This window comes from Calonectris borealis, chromosome 18 (genome assembly GCF_964195595.1).
Source record: "Calonectris borealis chromosome 18, bCalBor7.hap1.2, whole genome shotgun sequence".
Lineage (NCBI taxonomy): Eukaryota > Metazoa > Chordata > Aves > Procellariiformes > Procellariidae > Calonectris > Calonectris borealis.
This window is the reverse complement of record NC_134329.1, coordinates 6,818,867-6,844,180: the sequence shown is the minus strand read 5'-3', so window position 1 is coordinate 6,844,180 and position 25,314 is coordinate 6,818,867. Positions and strand designations below refer to the sequence as shown.

General features: G+C 61.6%; 1 protein-coding gene across 1 annotated transcript; it reads left to right on the top strand.

Moving 5' to 3' along the window:
- Positions 1–6,467: 6,467 nt before the first annotated feature.
- FAM222A (family with sequence similarity 222 member A) lies at positions 6,468–20,879 on the top strand. Its single transcript, XM_075167100.1, has 2 exons — positions 6,468–6,567; positions 17,881–20,879. Exons 1-2 carry the CDS (start codon positions 6,486–6,488, stop codon positions 19,089–19,091), a joined length of 1,293 nt encoding a protein of 430 aa, XP_075023201.1. The 5' UTR covers positions 6,468–6,485; the 3' UTR covers positions 19,092–20,879.
- The last annotated feature ends 4,435 nt before the right edge of the window (positions 20,880–25,314 follow it).

The window sequence follows — 25,314 nt, the reverse complement described above, 5'->3', positions numbered from 1 at the left end:
CGAGCGGGGCCCTGACCTTTGCTAACGGGGCCGCTCCCCCCCTCGCTCCTGGCATTCCGTTCCCAGTCCCACGTAATGACCTTCTCGGCAGCGGCGTGCCAGCATCTGCCACTTCCAATTACCCACGCCTGCTCAGCGCCGCAGCCTCTCCTCGCCCGGCGGCGGCACGGGGTTTCTTCCTCCCCGGCAGGTTGGGGGGACGTTGTACCGGGGTCCCCCACCACGGCTTGGGGACCCTCCGGGACCTGCCGGTGCTGCCCAGGGCTCCGGCTGCCCTGCCCCGGGGCGCTGGAAACGCTTGGGTTTCCAGAATCATTATTAACCTGTTCGAGAGCTGTTCCCACTCGCAGCTAAAATAGATCTTTAATCTCTGCCCAAAATAGCTCATTTGATGAGAGGCCTCCTTAAAGCTGACACATAAATTTAACCAGGCTGCCCGAGCCCTGCATGAGGATGTCTGCAAACGCTCAACAGCACTCGAATTGTTTTTTGTAATTCCATTGTTACGGACACACCTGATACCTTATTTCGTCCATCGGGTCATTTGTACCAGCCGGGAGGCAATCTGCTTGTGCTCTGCTCCGGGCTGGGGGGCCGTGCCCCCGACCCAGCCTCCCTGACCCCCTGGCGAGCAAAAGGATATTTTGTAGGGTTTTTTGATGTTGATTTTCTGAATTTTCAGGGGTTTCTCCTTGGAGCTGCCTCGGGAGCAGAAACCTCGGTGGTGGGTGGGATGGGAGAGACCGTTCCTTGTTGCTGCCTTAGGATGCCGGCAGCGGGGGGATGCTCTGTCCGGGTGCTGGCGTGGGCTGGCAGCCCTCGCCGCCTGCGTCGGTGCCGCTCCTTCCCCAGCGGTGTGCGGCGGCCGGTGAGCTCCGTGCTGTCCCGGGGCTGTGGCAGCCCCGAAAAGGCACCGTCCCACCGGCAGTGGGGCAGGAAAATGTTTCCTCCATAAATAAAGGCAGGCTGTGGGGAAGCGGGAAATGGGGATGCTCGCCGTGTGGGAGCGGCAGCCACCCCCCGAGTTGGGGCTGAGATGGGGGCACAGGCAGTGCCTGGCCCTGCCTGGCCTCCTGGGGCCCCGGCGCTGGAGGGGACCGTCCCGCCCCCGTGCAGGGTGCGCTCGGGAGAGGCTTGTGCACCCACATCCCTCTCCTCTGGGGGGTTCTCCCTGCAGGCTCCATCTCCCAGAGTGGGGGATGATGGAGAAGTTGGGGGGTGAGGGACCCCCCAGGCGTGCAGCTGGGCTCGGCCGCCGGGGTCGGACCCTCAAGCTGAGGGCGCAGCTCTGCTCGGTGCCAGCCGGGTCCTGGGCTCACCCCGGGCACCGTCCCCCGCTCAGCCGGCGCGGGTCGCTTCCCCAGCCCCCCGCAGCCCCCGCTCCCCAGCGAAATCCCGAGCAGCAAAATAATCACTTCCAGCATCATTATCCGTTGCAAACCCCAGCTTCCAATTTTAATCAGAGGAGCTGGTGTTGCTTTAAGATCTGCGGGTTTTAAAGATCACAAGAGGGGTTAGAGAAAATTACCCTTGACTCTTACATGCTAATGTAATCTCTAACCAGATCTGCAGCACTGCAGCTAAAATTGCTTTTTAGATTAACATTTAATTATTAACAGGGCCCCCTGAAAGGCCTGGGGCTGGAGCGCGCGGAGGGGAGCGGATTAGCCGGGCGGGATGGAGCGGCGGCCGGGCGAGAGGAAGGTGGTGGCGTGGCCGGCGGCACCGTGCCGTGCTTTATTGCAGCCCTCGGCACGGCGGCGTCAAACTTTCTGCTTTATTTTATCTGGTGTTCCCCGTGATTTACAGCGGGGTGACCTTTCCTGCGCTCGCCCATTGCAGGACCGAGCTGCAGCGTCGCTCGCCGAGCACCGTGTCCCCGCCACCGCCTCGGCCGGGGGACCATAAATCTGCTGCTGGATGGGAGATGGGCACGAGCTGGCACGGCAGCTGCCTGCACCGCCGCGGTGCCAGGCAGCAGCGCCATCCTGCTCGACCCCTCTGTGCATGGAGGGGGAGCCTTCCTCCCCTGGCACCCCCTCACCCTCGCAGGAGGGATGCCATCTGATGGGAAACCAGTGTCGTGGGGACCGGGGATGGCGGCAGCGGCCGTGGCGGGGCTGCTGCGGGGGCAGCACCGATGTCGCCGGAGCCAGCGGGGAGGGGGAGCTCCCCAGCGGGGTGGTGGGTTCCTCCTCCACCCCAGTGCAGAGGGACGAGGGACGGGGGCGTCCCTGGTAGCCCCGGCTCCGCGGCGGGGGGGGTGTGTTGTACTCGGCACGCCGGGGACCGGCGAGGGCTTTTGCTTAATTTGTCAGGGCTGCCGGCTTGCGAGGGTTGCTGCCAGCCTTGGCCTCGCTCCCATGCTGTCTGTCCGTCTGTCTGTCTGGCGCTGTCAGGAGCCTCTTGTGCCTCTGCTAGCCGGGTGACCCGGTCACCTCCTGTCTTTCTGCCGAACCCAGCGCTGTCTTTTAATAGCCGGGGGGAGACGCGGCGGCGTGACTCAAACAGCTTTGCGGCATCCCTCTTCCTGCCCCCTTCCTCTCCCTACCCCGAAAACTCCCTTTTTATGGGCTTGCACCCAGGCGGCCCCGCTAGCACCCAGGAAGGATGCGCACGCGTTGCACGGAGCCCGGACGGTGACCGAGACCTCGGCCCTGGCTTTGCCCAGCGAGGGGGCTGCCCCTGCCCTCCCCTCCCTTGCGGCACAGACCCGGTTCAGGCTGAGACTTTAAAAGTTCCCTCCCCCCCACCCGTCACATTTTCTTTTATCTAAATCCTCGCCTGCGAAAGCCTCTATCGACAGCTGCGCCCGCCTTATCTCGCCGGAGGGACCTTCGCGGGCTCTCGGAGGAGATAAGCCCACTTATCAGCCGCTGATGTCAGAGGAGGTGCCAAACCCTCCCGTCACGGGGGCTTTAGACAGAGAGGGTTTTTTTATTTTTTTATTAAAGTCACAAAGACCTTGGGCTTATAAATAGTGCGATGGCTTCGGCCCGGGGCGGGGGTGGGAAGGAGCGCTTGGAGGGGGGCTGGGGAAGGATGGAGGGGGATGATGCTGGGGAGCGGTGCCAAGGGATGTGGGGTTGGGGGTCCTGGGGGACACTGCTCCGGGTGTCCCCAAGGGACCCCGCTCCTGGCGTCCCAGAGGGACCCCGCTCCTGGCGTCCCCGAGAGCGGGACGCTCTCCCCATGTGCCGCGGTGCCGGCTGTGCCGCTGGCTGCGTGGTGGCGGGGCCGTCGGCGCGGGCTGGGCAGAGGCCGTGCAGACTCGGGGCGGTTTGGCAAAACTGCTGAGTGTTGTCTTTCCTGCCACGAAAGAGCCAGAGCAGCTTGAACTAAATCGGATCCTGCTGATTGGAATTAGTTCAAATGCAGATGGGGCTAACTAAGCCGGCGCTAAGCGTTCGGACAGCCCAGCGCCCAATTCCCATCAGCTGATTCAGGGGCTTTTCTGAGCGGCATTAACGAAATGCCACGGCGGCACAGATGCCCATTGTGCCGGGCTGCCCACCCGCTCGCCTACGGGCGCTTTAGGGGGCTGGGGGGAGGGACGGTGTCGCGGCATGTGCGGCCCCGGGGCCCTCGTGGTTGTAAGCGTGCCCGTGAAGGTGGGGTGAAGCGCAGCATAGCTGTTGGAAAAATCGTCTCCGCTGCGTGACGCTGGGAGACGGGGGCAGAACCGGGACCTGAAATAATCGGCGGCTTTATTTAGTTTGGGTTGTGGCCCCCGTGTCACTCCCGGCTGATGCCGGTGATGCTCCTGCTGTGCATGGCCGAGGTCGGGACGGCTCCGGGAGGGTGCTGGGCTGTGCGCGGGTGCATGGCAGGGCCTGGAGAGCAGCGGTGGGGAGAGCACCCCTGCCAGCATGGGGGTGTCCTCAGGGGACCTGCAGTGCTGGGCTCCCAGCGCCGAGGGTGCCCGTGGCTCCTGTGACTGGCCATCAGCATCCCCCCTTCCCCGGGGGCTCAGCCCTGGAGCAGGGCTGCATCCTCGCCCTCCCTCCTGTCGGCACCCGGATTTGGTGCCCCGCCGGGGCCGCATCCTGCCCCGTGGGGTTGGTTGGCCTCTCCGCTCGCCCCGTGCCGCCCCCTCCCCTGGGTGCTTTCTCTTTGCCCTCAGCCCCATTGTCCGGGGGGACCAGCAGGGACCTGACGTGCCGACCTGCCCACCACGCCCGTGCCCACCAGGGACACGGGGCAGCGTCCCGGCGAGGAGCCGGCCTCGCTGCAGGGGAGGAGGTGACGTCCGCCCGCTAATCGGCCAGATGGTGACAGCCGGTGGGACGCCGGCCCCGAGGTCACCACGTAGGTGAGGTTCAGGGATGGCGGGAGCCGGCGCCTGGTGCAGCGTGGCCGTGGGTGCCCCAACCCGGGGCCACCCTGTGGGACAGGGTCGGCGCGGCAGCTCTCCCCGGCGCGGATGCAGCCACCGCCGGAGCCGGCCGGTGGGCACGCGCCGGCGCGTGCCGGGGGGGAGCGGGGCTGCGTAATGAACCCCGAGTCCCGGCGGGGAGAGGAGAGCTCCCTGGCAGTCAAGTGCGCTCAGCCTCTGAGTAAGAAGCACTTCATTCTCTTTTCAAACTGTATAATTTCTGCCTGATTGTAATGGCATATTTTAAAATTACCAGAAATCGAAGCCAGAAAATGGATACGGCTGCTTTTACTGTGAGCTGCATTAACAAAGGATATGTAATGCATGAAATAAAAACACCTCCCTGCCCCCCTCCTTTTTTTTTTAAGACAGTAATAGGAGAAAATTGGTTTTGAAACTGAATAAAAGTCCCTTTCAGAGGAAATCATTTCTTTCAGGGTACCTTTGCTGAAAGTAAAATAGTGAATAATGAAAGGTGGTTACATGATTGTCTTTCATTTAGAGAGCGCGAGGACAGATGGAATCTGGGAGAAATGCACGATTGGAATAATTGCATGGTAACAAGGCGCTTGTTGTGAAATTAGTATCTTAAGAAAGTAGTGAAAAAGGCTTTTACTCATGAATACTTCATTATTAGGAGAAAACAGCACAATTTGGGTTCTCCAGACACCTGCTTGGTATTAGATGACTTCCTCCTCCCCTCCGGCTCCTCACACCTTTCGCTAACGAGTCTCTCCCTTCCCCAGGTTTGCAGCGTGGTGGCGGCGGGGGGACGGGGCGAGACCCCCAGCCCCCTCGGGCACAGCCCAGCCACGGCACTGACGCCCTGTGCGGGTCCCACCGCCACCGCCGGCCGTCCAGCCCGGGGATGGGCCCGGAGCCTGGGACCCCCCTGCCCCGGTGCTGGGGGGCGCGGGGCGGGAGCGAGCAGCAAGCGCGCGGGCACTGTTCTCGGTGCACCCGCGGTGGCTGCGAAGGCGCGTTTCGAAGGGTGACGTTTAAACCGGCGGAGCAAGGAGAGCCCCGGGCACAGCTCGGGGAGCAGCCTCCATGCTTTGCTGCCCAGCGGGTGATGGTCACAGGCTCTGCCAGTGCGTGCCCCAGGCCACCGCACAGCTCCCCTTGCACGCCGGCCCCAGCACCGCTTGCCAGCGCCGGGGCGGGCAGGAAACGTCCTGTCTGCCGGATGGCTGCAGGAGGAGATGGTTCCCCCGCGACGAAGTGATGTACCCAGCCATGCCACCCAGCTGTGACCCCCAGCCATGCACCCAGCCGTGGCACCCAGCCATGCACCCAGCCATGCACCCAGCCGTGCCACCCAGCCATCAGTAAACGTTCAGCCAGGAGAGCGATGGCTCAGAAGCTGCGACGCCGGAGGACGGGCACCGCTGCCTGCTTTTTTGCTGCTCTGCCCACGTCTCCCTGCCCTCTCCAAGCGGGAATATCGCTCCCCGCGCCAGCCGGAGCAGTGGGAGGGTGTCAGCAGCAACTGGTTATAATTCATGCCCTCCGCGGCGGCTCGTGAAGGATGTACAATTAGCAGAGCGGTGGCGGCAATGACTTTGGCCTGACCCCTCCAGCTTTTGTCGAGCAGATTTTGATGCCAGCTGGGAGCTGGCGACGGATCCCAGGACCCCAAGCAGGATTTTAACGCCATCTTTCCCAGCCTTGGCTGGAGCCGGCGGGATCGCTCTCTGCCGGGAGGCGCCGGCTGGCACGCCGGCAGAGCGGTCTGGCACTGCCAGGAGTGCGATGCCGGAGGGATGCCCTGGCTCTGCCCCGTTCCCGGTGGGAAGGGTGGAAAGCTTTGCAGGAAGCACAAATCACCCACCGTGACCTTCGTATTTATTTTATATACATTCATATTTATTTAAGGCTTTCAGTGTTATTTATTTATCTCCAAAGGAGCAAAGGGCTGTGAGCAGCGCGTGCCCACAGTTGGTGCCTGGAGCTCACCGCATCCAGCTCCTCTGCCTGGGGAGCGGCTGGGTGGGCGGGAGGGTGGCGGGCAGCGGGCGGGCAGGTCCCCTCGCCTGACCGGCGTGTCTCTTCTCTCGGCAGGGCGCGGGCCGGCGGCGGGGGCGGCGCTGCCCGCCGGGAGGTCCGGACCATGCTGGCCTGCCTGCAGAGGACCCAGAACCCCCCAGCCCAGCACCTCGCCTGCCCCAACAAGGCGCTGGAGCCGCGCAAGTGTAAGTGCCCCGGGGGGCGCGCGCCTGCTTTGATGCTGCTTCTCTTATTGAAAAAGACATTTATTTAACCGATAATTAAAAAGAGCAGGAGAAGCGGGGAGGGGGGGGGAGGAAGGAGACAAGATAAGCAAATTAAATTGGGTTGCTCTGGTTGATAAGTCGAACTTCAGAAAATGTTGCAGAGCTGTCTGGGAAGCGCGGCGGCGGCAGAGGATGCTGCCGTCGGCTGCTCCGCAGCCCCCCAAAGCTCCCCGGCCCTTCCCCCCCTAATTACTTTCCCCGTTTTGCTGCAGCTCGCCTTCCCCAGGAGCTGGCCTTTCAGATAAGCTGTAAACTAGTTACATTAAAATGGGATCCAAAAGGTCACTCCAGTAAAGCACCTGTCTCTCCCAGCCTTTGTCTCTCAATCCAAACCATGATTAAATGTATATTTAATGAGCCTGCTTTAGGCAGGCGTGTTTGACCTCCCCGGCTGGGAAAGACGCATTAAGATTCTCAAGTGATGAATGTGTGTTTTAAAGAGGGGAGTGGATATTTTTCTGCTGGTCTCAGTTGGATTTTTAAACATTGCCGGCTGAAGACAAATCAGCTGCTAAAGCTCTGCTTGTTAGTCTGTGACAGCCCCCGGGCATTTGTTTAATGATCTGTGTTTTCCCGGAGACGGTTTTTCCCCTCTACCTGGGCACCCCGACGCAGCCGAGCGAGCCCGGCGCGGGGTTTGGGCGATGCTCAGCCACCCTGGGGGGGCTTGGGTCACGCTGGCAGCCAGGAGGGTTATTTTTCGGGTGAAGCTCCCCAAGCTCCAGCGCAGCATCGCTGCAGGGAGCAGATCACCCAGGCCAGAGGCAGGGTGATGGGCACCCGCGCGTCCCAGAGTCGCAGGCGGGGAAGCACTTGTGCGTGCATCAGCAATCGCAGGGGTGGGTGGGATCGGTGCCCCCCCGAGCTGCTGGCACCCCAGCACCCATCAGGGTGTCAGCTCTCGGGGGTCTCAGCGAGTCTGCAAAGTGGGTGGGTGCGTGCGTGGACCCTGTGCGCTTGCGCTGAATCGGAGCTGGCGGTGCCGCTGGGGTCTCCTTATTAGCGTCTGAAGGAAAACGGATGTTGCTCTTGTAAAATTATTCCTAATCGGTCACGCCTGAGCAGCGCGCGGCGGCGCAGGGCTGGCGCGAGGGTCCGGCTCCCGGCGCGCCTCGTTGCCACGGGCTAATTAGCTCAGCCGTGCCCGCATGGTCCGAGACCCGCGGGCGGGCTGAGCCTGGCAGGGTTTTCTGGAGACCTAGCTGTGGCTCAGAGCCGGGGACCGCCGCAGCCCATGGGGATGCGCAGGAGCAGCACCCTGGGGACGGGGCCCAGGAGCACCCTCCCGTCGGGGGGGTTGGTGCTCCCCGGCGTTTCCCACCCCACCAGAGGCGGTGCTAAAATAAGGCGGTTTGGGGAGCGGGAGCCCTGTTCGTGGCATTTCGACGTGGCAAGGCACCCATCGGTGGGGAGAGCCGCTCTTGGGTGCAGCCACCCACGTCCCAGGAGGGCCCCAGCTCCAGGGTGCCGGGGGGTCCCTGAACCGCGTCGGTGGGAGGAGGGTGGGTTGCAGAGGTCTGACCTCGAGCCGGACCCTGGCAGGCGCGGGGGACCGAGGCACCGGGGTTTTTGGCTGATCGCGCCCCATCCCTCGGGGCAGGACCGTGCTCGTCCGGATCTCTGAGGCTTCCGCCCGGGGCGGGCGGTGTGCGGCGGTGGCCGCGCTGCCCGGCCAGACCCCCGCGCCCCGCTCGCCGCCGGCCACCACCAGCCAGGTCACCTTAATCAAAGTTTAGCTGCCCGTATGTTTCTGCTCATTATGGGCAAATCCAGCACGTCTCGCTCCTCTCTGCCTCCTGCTAGTGCAAATTAAATTGCAGGTGACATCCAGAGCCCCGCATCTGGCCTGGAATACGATTTTCTCTTCTTTATTTATGGCACCTGCGGTAAGCGCGGCGCAGAGGGGCCGGCGAGCCGGCGCGCGGGGCCGAGCCTCCTGCCGCCTCCTAAACGCCTGCGTAGGTAATCGACAAAGATAGCGTTCTCTTAAAACGAGGCACAATTTAGAAGTGCCTCTGATTACTTAATTTGCTCCTGAGTATCTCAGTAATTATCTTTATGGGTCTTATTTCTGTCCTCTGGCATTGTTTCTGTCGATATTAAATGAGTCTGGCTCTCGGCACGTTGGCCGTCTGGCCCCGCACCACTGTGAAATCCTATTATCCTGCCCGCGCCGCTGATTAATTTTTGTATTAATTTCACGTAAAAGGTGAGCTGACTAATTTTCCTGCCCGTGCTGGGAGCTGACGGCCCCGGTGCCTTCGCCCCCCAGTTCTGCCCCTTGGCTCTCCTGCTAATTACCGTCCCCCGGGCGCGGTGCCCCACGCGCCGGCGCGGCCGCGTCCCAGCGGGCTCGGTGCGTCCCCTTCAGTGCCGTAGGTGACTTTGCCGCAGTGCTCGCCATTGCTGGCCCACGGCAGCGGCCGGTTTCCCTCACTGGCAATCCCGGGGCTGCACCGCGGGCACCGGCGTTGCGTCCTCGAGGAGGAGGCAGGAGGCAGCAGGAGGTGCCCGGAGCCCTGCCAGCCCGGCCTGTGTCTGCCCGCCTCCAGACAAGGAGCAGGAGCCTGCGGAGAAGCAGCATCCTCAGGAAAATATCACGTCCAATTAACTCCAGCAGCCTGGTCCCTTTTGATTTTATTCTGTGCGCATTACAGGAATCCTGAGCTTTATTTAAATTATAAATCAAATAATACCACTCTTGGCTTGGCCAAACTCTTTGCTGCTCTTGCTCTCTGCAGTAATGTAGTGGGGGCTTATGTTTAATTAAATGTTACTTTCTGTGTGCCCTCCGTCAGCCTGCGCTGCTCTGCCGTCAGCCTGGGGCTGGGCTGGGGCTGGGGGTGCAGGATGCGTGCTCCCCTAGGGGGTGGGATCCATACGGAGCTGGGAGTTACGGGGAGCTTCCCGAGCTCCCTCCATGCTCACAGCACGTTTCTGCGTGCGAGCATCGGCCGCCCCCTCCCACCGTGCGCATCCTTCTGGCAGGGCTGGATGCGGAGCCCAGCCCCGCTGGCCTCGCGCTGGGGTCCCGTGGGACCCCGCACCTCGGCCCCCTGGGGACGGTGCAAGGAACGGCTCATGGGGGTGGCGGGAGGGGCTCCGGCTGGGTTATTAAAACGCTAATGAGAGGTGATGGCCAGGGCTCGGGGAGCAGCAAAGTGCCAGGGACCCAGCTCAGGGTCACCCACGTCTCTCCCACTCGCCCATGGGGACTCTCATCAGCGATAAAACTGTTTAATTGCATATGGGATAAAGCCCCGTTTAACGGCTTCTCGTTACCCAATTCTACTTATTCCAAGGGCATTTTCATTAAAGTAGCTGCAGCAAGGCTCTGCTCTTGTACACACCCATAAAATATCATTTTAATTTCATGAGGGGTTACACATGAGTGAAATAAGATTAATTCTTTCATTTTCAGTTTCTGGAAGGGATCGGTTAATGATGGTTCTGTGTATTTATATACGTGCCATAAAAAGGAGTTCAATTAACTGCCGTGCCCAAAATGTGCTGTTGACTTGCACTTTCCCTGCCAGGAAACGCTGCAAAAACACTTTTCGATCGGTCACATGCGCGGTGGGAGATGGATGGGTGAGGGGGGCTGCTCGGCGCCGGGGCGGCCTCTCCGGGTGGGACCATCTCCCACCAGGTCAGAGCCGTGGTCTTTGGGTGGGCTTCGCTGGTAACGCCCGGCACACGAGGGGGGTTTGGTTTGTGTCCAAACTTCCCAGGACCGCACGGGTCCATCGGCTGCGGAGCAGGTCCCCGGGCACCGGCGGGGCCGTGCGGGGCTGCAGACCCGGGGACGGGGCACCCGCTCCCCGCAGCCTGCGCGGGGGGTGCCCACCCTGTTCCCCTCGGCAGGGACGGGGTGCCATGGGCACCGGTAGCCGTGCTTGGCGTGCAAAGCCCGTGTCTTAAAATTAATCAAATATTAATTTACTGTCAATGACAGAGCGGAGGGGCTGGGGGTGGCTGGGCTGAGCTGCGGGGCTGCCGGCCCCGTCCCGGAGTCCCCTTGGTGGCTGCGTGGTGGGATGGCATCAGGGGGCCTTTGGGCTGGCATCAGGGCTGTGTTGGGTGTCAGAAGGGTGCCATCAGGGCAGTATTGGAGTGGCACGGGGGTAGCATCAGGATGGCATTGGGACAGCATTGGGATGGCACTGGGTGACATTGGGATAGTATCAGGATGGCATTGGGGTGGCATCGGGGTTTGCATCGGCTTGGCATCAGAGTGGCAATGGAGCAGCAGTGGGGTGGCACCGGGACGACGTTGGGATAGTATCAGGATGGCATTGGGGTGGCACTAGGGTTTGCGCTGGGGTGGCAGTGGGGCAGCAGTGGGGTGGCATCCTCATGGCCACGATGCCGCCCTCCCTGCGTGCCTCCCACCCGGCGCCGTTCGCCTTTGCCGCGCCGGTGGACGCGGTGGCACAGTGCGCGCGGCGCTAATACCTCGTGGAGGAGACAAATGGGAAGTGACACGTGTGTGTGTAGACGGGTATTTGTGGTGACGCTTTGACTGCAGATAATAAAGTGCTCGCCCTGAGGTGATCCAATTCAGCAGCCGCCTCGGCAGAGCCGCGCGCCGTCGAGGGGGAGAAGAAAGGGGAGGAAAAAAGGCCCGTCTGAAATGACATGTCAGCCTAAAAAGGGAACGTGTTAACGGATGAATATCTGGGGACGGCGAAGCCCGGCGCTTCCCTTTGTGCTTTGTCATGAATTTTGTTGTCTTTGCAGATTACGGCTCCTGCGCGGCTGCCGCGCGGGGTTTGCCACCTACGTTTATTCAGATGGATTTCTCCCGCTATTATTTCTGTAGTTGGTTTTAATTTAAGCCCCCGAAGCCGGGGCGCGTTTGTCTCGGCTCCTCGCGCCGAGGATGCTCTGCCGGAGGATGCTTTTGTCCTGGCTCCACACCGGGGGCCGGGGCGCAGGGGGGTCCTGCACTGGGGGGTCCTGCAAGTGAGGACGCAGCGTTTTTGGGGGTAGCCACGGTGCTGCCGAGGGTGCTGGTCATGGGTGGCTGCTGTCCCTGCTGGGGCTGCGCTCGCGGGGGGCCGGGGACCACGCCGGTGCACGGGCCCCCCGCCGCATCCGCCACGGCACGGTGGCCTCTGCGCCACCCATCCTGGGGACACCGTCACCATAGAAACCACCGCACTTCACAGGGTGGGAAAGCTGGTGCAATGTGACAGCAGCCCAACCTGCCTGGCGCAGAGCGAGCGGCGGGGGGGGCAGCGCCGGCGGCCCCCTCTGCCCGGCTGCACCCCAAAAACAGCTCGGGGCACACGAGGGACCTGCGCCGGCTCCCATGGCCGCTCTCCCTGGGGCGGGGGGCTGCACACCCCCATGCCTGCCCACGGGTCACCCCGGGTCTGGGCAGGGCAGCATCCTCCAGCAACCCCCCCAGCTCCACCTGGGACCCCCTGAGATTTGCCCTGCCCTTGGCAGGGGTCGCCAGCTCCAGCACCCCGCTCCCCGGGGCCGGCTGCGCCGTGTGGGCAGGCTCTGCCCTCCGGCCCCGCGGGGCGGGCAGGGGGTCCTGCCGGGTGCTGCTGCCCGCGGCGGGGGGCGGCCGGTCCCTGCCCAGGCAGCTTTGCCACCTGGGGCTCAGACCCACACTGCAAGGACTTCATTTATTTGGTAAATGCACCAGGTTTTGTTTGTTTTTCTTCCAAGTGTTTTCCAAATATTGAGGTTTCTTCCAAGTGTTTTGCAAATATTTAGGGTTTAGCTCTTCCAAAATCTGTTCCCAGTGTTGCAGAAAGAGAAGAGGGGACTTCTGATGCTTTTTGAAGCTTTGAAGACATTGGGATCTCCTTGCTGCGAGGGGAACAGGGAGCCTGGTCCCAAAGCCGGGGGATGAGCTCTCGCCTCTTGCAGAGTTTCATTCATTCGGAGGCTGCAGCACTATTATTTTTTAATAAGAGCCATTGGCACGCCGACACTGAGCGGCTGCTCAGGTCCCCAGCGGCTCCTCCTGCCTCCGCCCGGCGCTCTCAGCGTCGCTCCCCTTCCACCCCCTCCCGCCCCTGTGCAAATTAAAAATCCTGCCTAATTGCTGCCCTTTTGCCCCACGGGGGCTCGGGGAGGCAGAGCAGGAGCGAAACACCAGCTCAGCGCTGGAAACACCAGCGCTTTCCTGCGAGAGGGGCAGGGCAGGACAGGGATGGAGGGCGAGGATGGGGACGGAGGGCGAGGTCTGCCAGGATGCTCGGGGAGGGCACGGCGACCCCCAGGAAATGCCCCTTCCCGGGGTGAATGTGGCGGATGGGACCACGGGAGGGAGGTGGGCAGAGCCGGGGCATCGTGTTGGGGTTCGGGGCAGAAAACCAGGGCCGAGCTCTCGGGCGTTCCTCCCGAAGGGCTGCCCAAGCGGCGGGCATGCCGGTTGCCCTCTGTGGTGGAGCAGCCGGGACGTGCCCGCGGTTTGCCCGGGGCTGTGCCGGGGCAGGAGGAGCGTGGCAGCTCCGGCGGCTGGGGCAGCCCCGGCAGCGGCTCCGCTCCCGTCTGGAAAAGGGGTGAAAAGCGTTTTCCTTTGGGGGTGCGGAGAAGCGAGGCCCGAACAAGGCGCCGGGTAGCTTCCAGCCACAGCTTCGCCTTCGGCAGCGTTATAAAGATTTACTGCCGAGATTACTTCTTTCATTTGTTGCAAAATATTTTAGCGCTTTCGATGTGTAAAAATAAGGTTTGTCCCATCTTATCTCACAGAGGAGCGAAGGAATGGAGGAGAGGGAGGGAGCACATCTTGCCTGTCTGTGGCAGGCAGCGCATGTCTTTCGTGCCGGCTGTTAACCGGTTAGGTGCCGCATCCTCGCTCAGCTTGTCCCCGCCGAGTCCTCGCTCAGGGCTGCGGTGCTGCCGGCGCCGATCCCCGGCACCTACCCCCCGTGCACCCCGACGTCCCCTTCCAGAGTGGGGCAACGCCTGGGGAGCGCAGCATCTCCTGCAGCACCATGGCCTGAAAATTAAAGCCATAAATTGCTGGTGCGTGAGCTCGCCCTCCTCCAGGGAAGAGGAGGCCCAGGCAGGGATGCTGCTGCCGCACCAGGCCGGGGGACACCCGGGGCAGCTGGGCTGCGGGAGCAGCGTGGAGCATCCTCCCTGGTGCCGAGCATCCTTCCTGGGCATGAGCATCCTTCCTGGTACCAAGCACCCTTCCCAGTGTCGAGCATCCTTCCCATTATCAAGCATCCTTCCTGACGATGAGCATCCTTCCCAGTGCTGAGCATCTTTCCCAGTGCTGAGCATCTTTCCTGGCGCCGTTTTGATCTCACAACTGCTTTAACCGAGCAGACACTGATTGCCAGAGCCCCAGTGCTGCCGCTCCTGTGCCGTCACCGCGCTCCTCGGGTGCCGAATTGTTCGCCTGACTGACAGCTGAGCAGCCCAGACAGGTCTATTATTTCTATGGGGCCCGGGCCCCGCGGGCCTGCAATTTAGGTCTGCGCTATTAACCCTGCCTTGTTCTCCACTTTGTAACTGCTTTAGTGCCTTTAAAAGTGTACAGTTAAAATCAGGGTTAATTAGGGGCCTGGCAGCTGGGCTTTGATGGCGCCCATTGTGTCCCAGCGGAGCCGGGGCCGGGGGTAATTGGGGACTGTTGTGGGTTTGTGCCGCTCCTGTGTGGCACAAGCCCTGGATCGTTGGCCCCGGTTAGCCTTGGTCTCTCCTGTCGTAAGGATGGCTTTGGTTAGCTTCCCTCCCCTCCCTTCTCCCCATCTTTCCTTCTTCCCTGGCCCTTGTGGGCTGTGGCTGCAGCCGGGCACAGCGCGGGGGTCCCCGAGGATGCAGGGGATGCAGAGGGTGCAGGAGATGTGGGGGTTGCAGGGGATGCCAGGGATGCGGGAGATGCAGAGGATGCGGGGGATGCCAGGGACGTGGGGGATGCAGGGGATCCCCATCCCCATCAGACATTTTGCACAGACCCGGCTGCTCCGGGCACGGCGGGGCTGGAGCTCCCCTACCCATAAACCGAGATTTATTCTGGATCGCGGCGTCGGTGGGGTCCAGGATTTACATCTGTGTCTCAAACCGGGTTTGGTGGCCAATTTGCTAAAGTAAAAAGTTGTTTAGCTGGAGGCGTAATCTTATAAGCCTGTGCTGCCATTATAATGGCTTCTCGTTTCTGCCTGGCTTTCCAATAATGCTTTGAGCAGAAGCTCGGAGTAATATAAAAAGCCATCGGATTATTACTGCGGGCGATGCATTTTCCATTTACAGTAATAAAATACTGAAGAAACAAAACAATTTAAAATTCCAATAAAATTCAAAACAAATCTTTGGCTGCTGAGCAGATTCAATTATTTAGCTGTTATTGAGTGCAGGCTGGAAAAATAGAGCAGGTCAGGGAGGGAGGGGGAGCCCGGAGCTGGGGCTGTGCTGGCCGCATCCCGTGGGAACGCCAGCGAGGGAGGGAGCCGGGAGCCGGCGAAACATCTTCTGGGAGAAGCGGTGATGGGTGCCTGTCCCTGGGCCGGCGCGCTGCCGGCGGCTGGATTTGGTTTAGGGGTGGCAGGAGCCGGGGCTGCTCGTGGTGGCGAGCCCGGCTGAGCCGGCCCTGTGTCGGCAGCTGGCGGAGGTAAACCGCGCCGGCCGGGGGTCCGCGGCGCATCCCACCCGGCCCCGGCGTGACGGCTCCGATGGTTCAGGTTTAAGAGGAGGGGGGGCAAAGCCGGCGGCGAGCGACTGGTGTCAGGGCTGCCTGCGCCTGACGGGTGACGGCAGTGGTTCGGAGAGTTTGCATCTCGCAGTAATTACAGCCCGTTAGAAAGCAGTAATTACTGCGGAGAGGGGGAGCGGCGGAGCCGCGCAGCCGCCAGCGCGCCGGGAGCCGCCGGGAAATCGGTCGCTCTGTAATTTTCCCGGCGGGGGTTCGGTGCGTCACCCTGATATGTGACAACACACCGAATTGGTGGCTTGTCACATCCAACCCAGCTGGCGCGAAGAGGTGACAAAGGCGGCTCCTGGCTTTCCCCCGGCCGGCTCGCGGCCGGCCACGGCGCTCTCCGGGCACGCGCCGGCACCGGGGCTCGCGGGTGGGATGCCTGTGGCCAAGCTCGCTCACCGGGCAGGCAACTCTGCCCGTCCCGCAGCAGCGGGCAGTCAGGGGGGCTGCACGGGGCCATCCCAAAAGCGTCACCCGCAGCCCTCGGGTGCTCGGGGACGGGGTTTTGGTGACTCGTGCTGGGGAGCCGCAGTGCCCGTAGGCGATGCCACCTCCCTCCCTCCTGCAATGGCCCCTTTTTTTTATTTTTTTTTGCTCAGAAAGGAGCATTTCTGTGGAATGGGCTCATTAGGGATTCTGCAAGTGTCACCAGCTAATTAGTGTCATGTTAATTGAGTGTTCACGATGCTGCCACCTCCAAGGACAGCGGTGCCGGCATGAAGGGGAATGCAGATGTGCATGGCTCGTGGTGCCAGCGGGCTGCGGTGCCGGGCGGTGTGCCATGCCGTGCCGTGCTGCTGGGTAGGTGGGGGTCCTGCTCGCAGCCCCCTGCACCCGTCGGCTCGCGGGGTGCCCGTGCCCAGCGGCACCCAGCGTGCACGCTCGCCTGCGCCCGTGCAGCTCGCCGGCTGCTCTGCAGGTGCCACCCGGGCTTGGGAGCTTTACCGAGGTTGGATGGTGGATGCCCGGGACGTGCCCGGCGGGACTGGCGGTGCAGCCGGGATGCCACACGCCTGCACGTGTCCCACCGTAGGGAGCTGCTGATGCCGTGCCTCCTGTCTCCTGGCAGCTGCATTAAATCCTACTCAAAGGCCCTGGTTTTAATTGGCTTAATATACTCGTTAATAACAATGCTATTTAAGACACCTGTAAAAAGCCCATAACATTAGCTTAATGGGAGGAATGGCGGGTGAATGCTCTGCCGTTCTGCCTGTTAAATTACTGCTGCACCGCTCGGGTGGAGAGGACGGAGAGTGGCCACGGCCTCGCGCCTGTGACTGCCCCAACATCAGGCTGCTGCCCGGGGGTGAGGTGGCGTCCTGCAGCTGCCAGTGCCCCCAGCTCCCCCTGAATCCTGGTTTTAACGCCGTGCCTGGGTCCTCTGGGCGTGCCTGCGGCTGCGGACACCGTGCCGGAGCATCACTCGGAGCGGGACGGAGACAGGCGTTGCAGACCCATTGAACGACTTCGTTAGGTGTGCTGAATGCACCCATGGCGCGGCTCTTCCGCAGAGACGTTGCCGCCCAGCACACGGTGGCATCAGGAATCGCTGGTCCCGGTGGCATCCGGAGCAAAGCGCTCCGCAGCGTCCCCGCAGCGATGCTCAGCGCCTGCAGTCCCCGTCCCCCGGGTACCGTGGGGCTGCGCTGCCTGGGAGCCTCCAAAATTGCCTGGCAGCAGGGGAAGGGTCCCTGGCAGGGCTGGGGCTCCTCGGTGGGGGGTACCAGCCCCAACCCCCCCGATTTGACCATCTCTCCCTTGCCAAACCTGGCTCCTGGCAGGCGCCGGGTCCAGCAGCCCCCGGGTGCTGCAGATGTCCCCTGGCAGGGCCGGGGGTTTTGGGAGCAGCTCGGGAGCTAACGCCGTCCCCCGTGTGCCGGCGTGTGTGTGCCTGCGCCCGTGTGTGTGTGTGGAGATTTTAAACACCTAATTTATTCCATCTATTAGATAGATTTTGTAGATTTAATCATTTTCACAGTTGGTGGCTCATTGGATACTCAAGATAAACTCCAAATGAAAGTATAATGGGTACGACAAATGAGTTTTCACACCAGAATGGCAGAAACTTGCTCGGGAAAGAGTTTGAAAGGAACAAAAATATATACATATATAATTTTTTTTCTGCAGTGGCTTTTGCTGACTCCAGTAGGTTACCACAGTTAATTTCACCAGTTTTGTTCATCTGTAAAATTGCATAAAAGTGACATTTTTGTGCTCATTATAGGAACTGCTGATTTATGGCTGGTAAATGCAATGCTTTTCCATTTTTGGTGAGGTTCTCGTAGCAGCGCAAAGCACCCATGAAATTGCTTGTATAATGTAGTTTAAATCCAATCTCGGAGAAAGATTCCCCCGTTGGGTAAAGTGACATTTCCATTCTCCACACCGAGTTTATTTTAGGCCACTTAGAAGTGACTCCCTCAGCGGGGGGGGCAGGTTGATGCCCTGACCTGGTTTCTGCCGGGAGCGGGTGGGAGCCGGGGAGGGGGCAATGGGTGCCGGGGCGCCGGGTCCCCCTCCTCCTGGCAGCACCGGATTCACCCTACGCTTTGCTCCCGCAGGCGAGACGGCGGCACCCATGCATTCCCCGCGCTACCCCAGCCCCGCCGAGCTGGACGCCTACGCACAGAAGGTGGCCAACAGCCCGCTGACCATCAAGATCTTCCCCACCAACATCAGGGTCCCCCAGCACAAGCACCTTAACCGGACGGTCAATGGCTACGACACCACGGGGCAGCGCTACAGCCCCTATCCCCTGCACGCCGGCGGCTACCAGGGTCTCCTGGCCATCGTCAAAGCCTCTGGCAAAAGCGTGGTGAAGAACTCGGAGGGGAAGCGGACTAAGCTCTCGCCCGCCCAGGTCGGCGTCGCTCCCTACCCCGCGTCAAGCACTTTAGCTCAAGGTCCCTCCTGCGCCGGGCAGCTGAGCTACCACGGCGGCCAGAAGCAGCTGGAGGGTCCCGTGCCCCCCAACGTGACGGTGGCGGCCTCCGTGCTGCCGCTGGCGGGCAGGAGCCTGGCCCTGCCGCCGTCCAACCTGCCCTCCATCCAGAGCATCATCTACCAGATCAATCAGCAGTGCCAGGCGCAGGGCGCCCAGCCGGGCTGCCCGGCCGTCGTGGCCGCCAACCCCAGCCCGGCCAAGCACGGCGCCTTCCCCGGCACCTACGCCGGCGCCGTCCTGCCGGAGTGCCGCAAGGGCGCCGAGCTGGCGCTGGCCTCCAACCCGGCCGCGGCGCTGGGACCCAAGGCGGGCGTCTACCCCGAGGGCATGGACTACCTGGTCTGGCAGCAGAAGCAGCAGCAGCAGCACCTGCGAATGTACAGCGGGGGCAGTGGCGGCGGGGGGGCCCTCAGCAAGTCCCCCGAGACCTGCGCGGGCGCCTCGCGCCCCTACGCCCTGGGCGGCGCGGCCGAGAAGGTGAGCTCGTCCCCCTTGAACTGCATGCACGGCAACTTCTCGGTGGGGCAGTACTTTGCCCCTCCCTGGAACAGCATCTTGGTGACCCCCAACAGCGACTGTTACAACCCGCCGGAGCTGGGGGCCGGGCCCCGCGAGCTGGGGGTGCCCCCCGCCGAGGGGCTGCCCAGCAAGACGCTCTGCAATACCTCCATCCTCAGCAGCAGCCTCCAGTCCCTGGAGTATCTCATCAACGACATCCACCCGCCCTGCATCAAGGAGCAGATGCTGGGCAAGGGCTACGAGACCGTGTCTGTGCCAAGGCTCTTGGACCACCAGCACGCCCACATCCGCCTGCCCGTCTACAGATAAGGAACCGATGCTGCTTTTCCCAAACCCAGGGCGAGGACTTTGGCGCGAGCCGCGCTCCCCTCCAGCACCGCGCGGGTACCGGACCGTGGCAGCGAGGGTGGGGGGACGGGGAGGGGGACATGGGGTCGGCTGCCGAAAGGGCTCCCGGGACACTGGCATTTCACCGGGGTCCCCAGACTGGATACACCCGCAACCCGCTGGAAGCCGAGGACGAAGGACCGCTTGTCTATATAGCTCAGAAATCATTTTATCTCCACGAATGTGAACAGGGAATCGCTACGAGTTGCTGCTATCCAGGGAGAGGAGGCTCCGGTCCGCGCGCCTGCGGGCGCCCGGCCGGATCCGTGCGGGGCAGAGCCCTGTGCCGCGGCCGGCCGGGAGGCTCACTGGCAGCCGGTGCCCGCCCGGCAGCCGGCCGGCGCGGCGGCCGCAGGGAGCTCGCGCCTGACCTGTAGCTGAAGTCCGTAACTTGCACTGCTTTGATTAAAGCTAATAACTGGGGACAGTCTGGAGGCTATTTAAGAAAAACACTTGAAAACTTGAACAGTTTTTTTTTTTTTAATTTTTTTTTTTTTTAGTTGACTAGGCTGTACATCTACATGTTGGCTGCTACAGAGTCTCCTCCCGCCCCTCTTCCTCCTCCTCCTCTCACCCGGCCCCACGTTGGCCACCGGCTCCTATTCCCACGCAACCGGGAGGTTTTGTGCCCCCGCGCCGGGTGCCCGGCGGGACCCCCGGCCCTCTCCCGCCCCGCGGCACCCCGGGAACCCGCCCGGGTCTCACGTCCCCAGGCTGTTTGTTTTTCCCCCTTTATGTCAATTCTACCTTGGTTCTGGGTTAGAGGCGACCACGTACCAGGGAGCTCACATACCTCCTTTTCTCTTTTTTTTTTTTTTAAAAAAACAGTTCCAAAATGCTCATTATGGTCCGTTATTCACTACGTGTAATTATGTGTTTAATAGATTTATTCATTTTAAAAAGGCTCCGCACCACAAAATACAAAGTGTTTTGATGTTCAAAAGGAAAAAAAAGAAAAATACCCCGATGAAACCCAAGGTGATTGTGCTCGGAAAAGAGGTACTGTATCCCTGAAAGGCCTGTTCAAGCACTAAGTGCATTTACAAATCTCTGAGAATGTTTTTTTTTATACTAAAATTGACCATTATATTCTACTGTGAGAAGTGCTGGCTGCACTATATTGTTTTAAAAATGAGAGAAAACAAATGGAAAAAAAAAAAAAACACCAACACAAAACCCGCAAGCCGTGTGTCCGGATGGTGTTTTTCCCAAAGTAAAACCAGGATATCGCTGGACGTGTGCTCTGGAGTCTCTTTGCTTTGCTGTGGCCTCCCCTGGGCCCCCCCAAAGCCGGGACCCCACCAGCCCCCCCGCTCCTCCTCTTCCTCCCGCAGATTTTTAGGGCACGGAGGAGCACCTATAAATAACTGCCTAACGATGCTGAGCCATTAATCCCCGGCGCCAGCCTCCGCCTCGCACTCAAAGGGTGGCCAGGCGAGGCGGGCGCACGTGGGCCAAATCCCCGGGGATTAGGGCTGCGGCCCCGCGTGCACCCATGGGCTGCTCGCCCCTCGCAGCCCCGAGGGCAGGGTGATGGGCGCTGGGGGTCGGGTACCACATCCCCATCCCGGGACTGGTGGCCACCACTGGTGCAGCGGTGGCATCTCCCCTGCCATCCATCATCTGTGGCAAGTTTGCCACCGAGTTCCCCCCGCGGCAGGAGGGTTCCTGTGCCGGCGCAGGATGGGGGCTCTCCGGCAGCCCCGCTCCGGCTGGGGGGCTGCTCTCCCCTACCCAGCCCACCCCCGTCCTCGGCCCCGCAGCAGCCTCCCAGCCCAAACAATGAGCCGGTTGCATTAGGATAATAGCATTAAACCCCAAATAGCTCCGGGCGGAGGGTGCATCTCCCTGGCCCCCGCGTCCTGCGGCAGTGACATATGGCGTGCCGTTATCCCGGCCGGGGAGGGGGCCAAGGGCGGCAGGGGCTCGGCTGCCCGCTCACACCCCTGCCCGTGGCTGCCTGCGACCCCGGCACGGCTGCGAGGACGCGGCTGGGGGTTGCTTTATTTTCCACTTACCCACCTGCAGAATTCGGATCGTTTTTAAACCGGTTCTTGCCCACACTTGCCCATGGCCATCGCTGGCTGCGGGACCGGTCCCGGTGGAAACCCACGGCAGGTTGCAGGTGTAGCGCTGCCCGCTCCTGCCCGTGGCCAGGCGTCCGGCAGCGTGGAGCGGCCACGACCCGTGCCGGAGCCGCCAGCCCGAGCTGTGCGTGGGGGGCCGTGGGTGTGGGCTGGGAGCCACTAACAGGAGGCACAGGGCTGGGGGCAAAGCTTTATTATTATTTTTTGCCCTTGTGCTGCTCCCCCCAGCCCTGCTGGGATGAAGACAGGGATGGGGACAGGGATGGGGACAGGGACACAGCCACGTGCCTGGAGCCGCCCCGCGGCCACGGCTGCAGCCGGGGAGCGCGGCTCCATTTGTCTCATTTGCTCTCTTGCCCTAACCGTGGCGTGCGTGGTTCTGCCAATATTTATGGCGTGCCGGGAGGGGACCACTCCGTCACTGGCAGCGAGCGGTGTGACAGCCGATCCAGGGAACAAAGAGAAATTGGGACAAAAGGAAATTTTCACAGAGGTTAATGTTACTGGGGGAGGGGGGTGTGCCATTGTCTGCCTGCGTGTTAAAATTAGACCAGCTGGAGGAAAATACTTCCTTAGATCTTTGTCATTAAAAAGATGCCACAGCAAAAGAAATGTGAGGCTGAAACACGGCGATGCTGGTGGGTCCCTCTGTGCTGGGCATAGGGTGGTGGTGCTGGCTGCAGCCCCTGTGTGTGGCTACCAAAGGGGGCGGCCCCGGTGCAAAAGAGCCTCACCAGGGGCTTTGGGGGCCCCAGGAGAAACTTTGCTCCGTTACCTGTTCCCCTCCAAGGGGGGGATTCATTAGCGCTGCCTCCATCATATTTCCCACATCACCATAAATCAGGGCGAGCGGCTGGAGCGACGGCGCGATCCATCTTGCAGGTCTCGAAGTCATTACATTTCATTAGGAGGTGCGCAGGGTTTTATTATTTAGCAGGTTCATTCTCCCCTCAGATAGCTCCTCTCGGAGAAGGGTTTCACTGTGCACGGGAAGACTTCAAACGTGTAATGTAAAATAAATGGGTCCCTCCTCGGCGGGCGCCTGCCTCCATCCAGGACTGCCGCAGCGCCGGCTCCAGTGGGTGCAGGTGAGTCCGTGGGGACCCGAAGAACGTGCAGACGCCGGCTGGAGATGGGGCAGGGACCCGTCCCGAGATACATCCTGGCACCCAGGGTGAAGCCACCGCCACCCATAGGCCCCTCGCCCCGGCAGGATGCAGCACCCCACAAGCGCTGCAGGAACACGCCAGGGGGAAGTGATGCCGCTTCTGGTCTGCAAGTATCTTCCTTTTAAAATAATAATAATAACAATAATAACAATAATTTCTAAGGCAGGCGTGCATGAGGCTGATATTAAACTTAGCGGCCGCCTTTGCTGTTTGAGAGTGAGGAGAAGAGACAGGCAGTATAAATTGCATGGCTGCAAAAGGACTTAAAAAAACCCATCTCTCATTTTGATTGATATTAGCTTCACAAATTAAGCTTTAGATTTATCTAAAAATAAATTTGCTTCCGCACTCCGCATTCTGGATGACAAGTGCTTTTCTCTTCCCTTTGTTGGGTTTGTCATTGCTGGCAGGATTGCGCGGGGGGGCCAGGGGGGCTGTGCCCGAGCACCCCCAGCCTGCCGGTCCCTGGGGTGCCCCCCACCTCCACAGCCGTGCCTGAAGCCAGGGGGTGCGGTAGCTCAGGGCTTTGCAGGGCAGGGTGTAAAAGGGCCAAAGGCAAGCCCTGCAGCCCCGAAGGTGGCAGAGGTATCCTGTGCCGGGATGTCACCGTGGTGGCCGCGGTGTCCCCATCCCCACCAAGCCATCGTGGGGTCCAGCGTGACGGTGCAGGGCGCTGGGGCACAGCGACATCCGCCCCTCCTGCTTTAAACCCCGCTCACACATGGGCCCTCAGCTTTGGGACATTAGAATTTGCACAGGGTGGGGAAAAATTGTTTATTTCCAATTACACTGGAAAATCCCATCTCCAGTGCCGTAGCCGGGGGCAGCTGCGGCACAGCGCCCATTTCCGGCACACCGGGCGGCCGAGCCCCGTGCCTGGGCTCCCCCAGCCTCTGCCCCCAGGTCTGCTGGGGCCCGGCCGCCCGGCTGGGCGAAAGCAAAGTTTATAATTTTCAAATAACAGCCAGCGTGAAAGCTGGAGCCGGCTCAGCTCCTCATTCGATTATGCAGCGCGAGCCGAGAGCTGAAACCTCAGCCTCTCCTAAGTAGTGATAATGAAACTTATTCATTCCCTCACCCTGGGGAAATACTTAAACCACAATATGAGAGATATATGTAAATCACATTTAAACGGAGACAGTGCAGTTAAAGCTAACGGCGAGTAATCAAGTTTGAAGATGAACTGTCCCCTTTTCTGCTGTATCATTTGCTTACGGAGCTGGGCTGCCTCCAGGGCCCTGGCCAGGGTCTCTGCCACCGTGCCACTGTGCCACCGGGCCACCGAGCCACCGGCGCCCCCCCGAATCGGTCCTTCAGACCTACCCGATGTCCAGCTGCAAAAGGGAACTATGCCGTTGCAGGTGGCTGCGAAGGGAGATGAGCAGAAAAGGAGCATCAGGGTTAAAGAGGGCGATGGATGGGATGGGATGGGATGGGATGGGATGGGATGGGATGGGATGGGATGGGATGGGATGGGGAGCGTCCCGCCGGGGCAGTGCTGCCCGTCCCGCTCCTGCCGGGCAGCCCCCGGGCCCCAAACCTCAGCCCCGCTCCCTGCCCCACAGCTGGGCACCGCAAGGGCAGCCAGGAGCGGGTCAACGGCTCCTCCCGCAGACCCACGTCCCACGGGCCGGTCCCCACCCGAGGCCGGGGCGAGGGGTGCAGAGGCCGCCGGGGCGGGTGCCCAGCTCAGCGGCAGATCCTGGGTTTGCCCCCGCTCCAGCTCCCCCCAGCGCAGAGCTGCCCAGCCCCACGGCCCGCCCGCCCGCCCCGGTGTGGGGCAGGAGCCCAGCACGGCCCGGCCCGGGCTCCCCCCCGCCTGCCGGGGCCGGATCCGGCATTGCACGGTGTGTGGTGCCCTCCAGTGGAGCAGCAGCCCCGGCCCTGCGCCGTGGGCCGTGCAGCGCAGCCCTGCACCACAGTCATGCACCATCGCCGTGCACCGCAGCCATGTACTGCACCTGTACACCGCAGCCGTGCATCATAGCCCTGCACCGCAGCCATGCACCATAGCCCTGCACCGCAGCCGCGTACTGCACCTGTACACCGCAGCCGTGCGCAGCAGCCCTCTACTGCAGCCAAGCACTGTAGCCATGCACCATAGCCCTGCACCACAGCCATGTACTGCACCTGTACACCACAGCCATGCACTGCAGCCCTGCACCATAGCCCTGCACCACAGCCATGCACCGCACCTGCACACTACAGCCATGCACCGCAGCCGTGTACTGCACCTGTGCACTGCAGCCACGCACACAGCCGTGTATCATACCCGTGCACCACAGCCGTGCACCATAGTCACGCACCATCGCCATGCACCGCAGCCATATACTGCACCTGTACACTGCAGCCATGCACCACAGCCAGGCACCATACCTGTGTACTGCAGCCGTGCACCATACCTGTGTACCACAGCCGTGCCATGGCAGCCGTGCACTGCTGGCCATGCACCACTGGATGAGCACAGGGCTGCCAGGGCCAGGCTCTGCCATCTCCCGGGCAAAGCAGCCAAGGCCGGGAGGGCAACGCCGGGCGCTGCAGCCAGCCACGACCCCCACCTGCTGCTCGGTGCAGCCCTGCCCGTCTCAGCCGGCACAGGGTGCTCTGCCCATGTCCTGGGGACTTCTGCCCACCCCGTACCATCACGGTGCCCTGCCAGGCTGGCAGCAGGCTCCAGGCAGCAGAGGGCACCACGAGAGGGGCTGTCTGCAGAGAAGCGTGAGCTCAGGGTGTTGGGTGGCCATCCGCTGCCTGATGGCACGGCACGGCACAGCACGGCATGGCACGGTGCAGGGAGCAGCAGGCTCCTGCCTCCCTCCCGGAGACCTGCCTGCAGCGATGCTCTCCCAGCTGAATCAGTCAAAGCCAGGAGGAGGCGGTGGTGGCAGG

What these genes read in the sequence shown, in the direction of transcription:
- FAM222A (XM_075167100.1), top strand. Translation starts at nt 6,486, where the DNA reads ATGCTGGCCTGCCTGCAGAGGACCCAGAACCCCCCAGCCCAGCACCTC. An exon ending in GGCGCTGGAGCCGCGCAAGT is followed by an intron (nt 6,568 to 17,880) that starts GTAAGTGCCCCG and finishes TTGCTCCCGCAG; the next exon opens with GCGAGACGGCGGCACCCATG.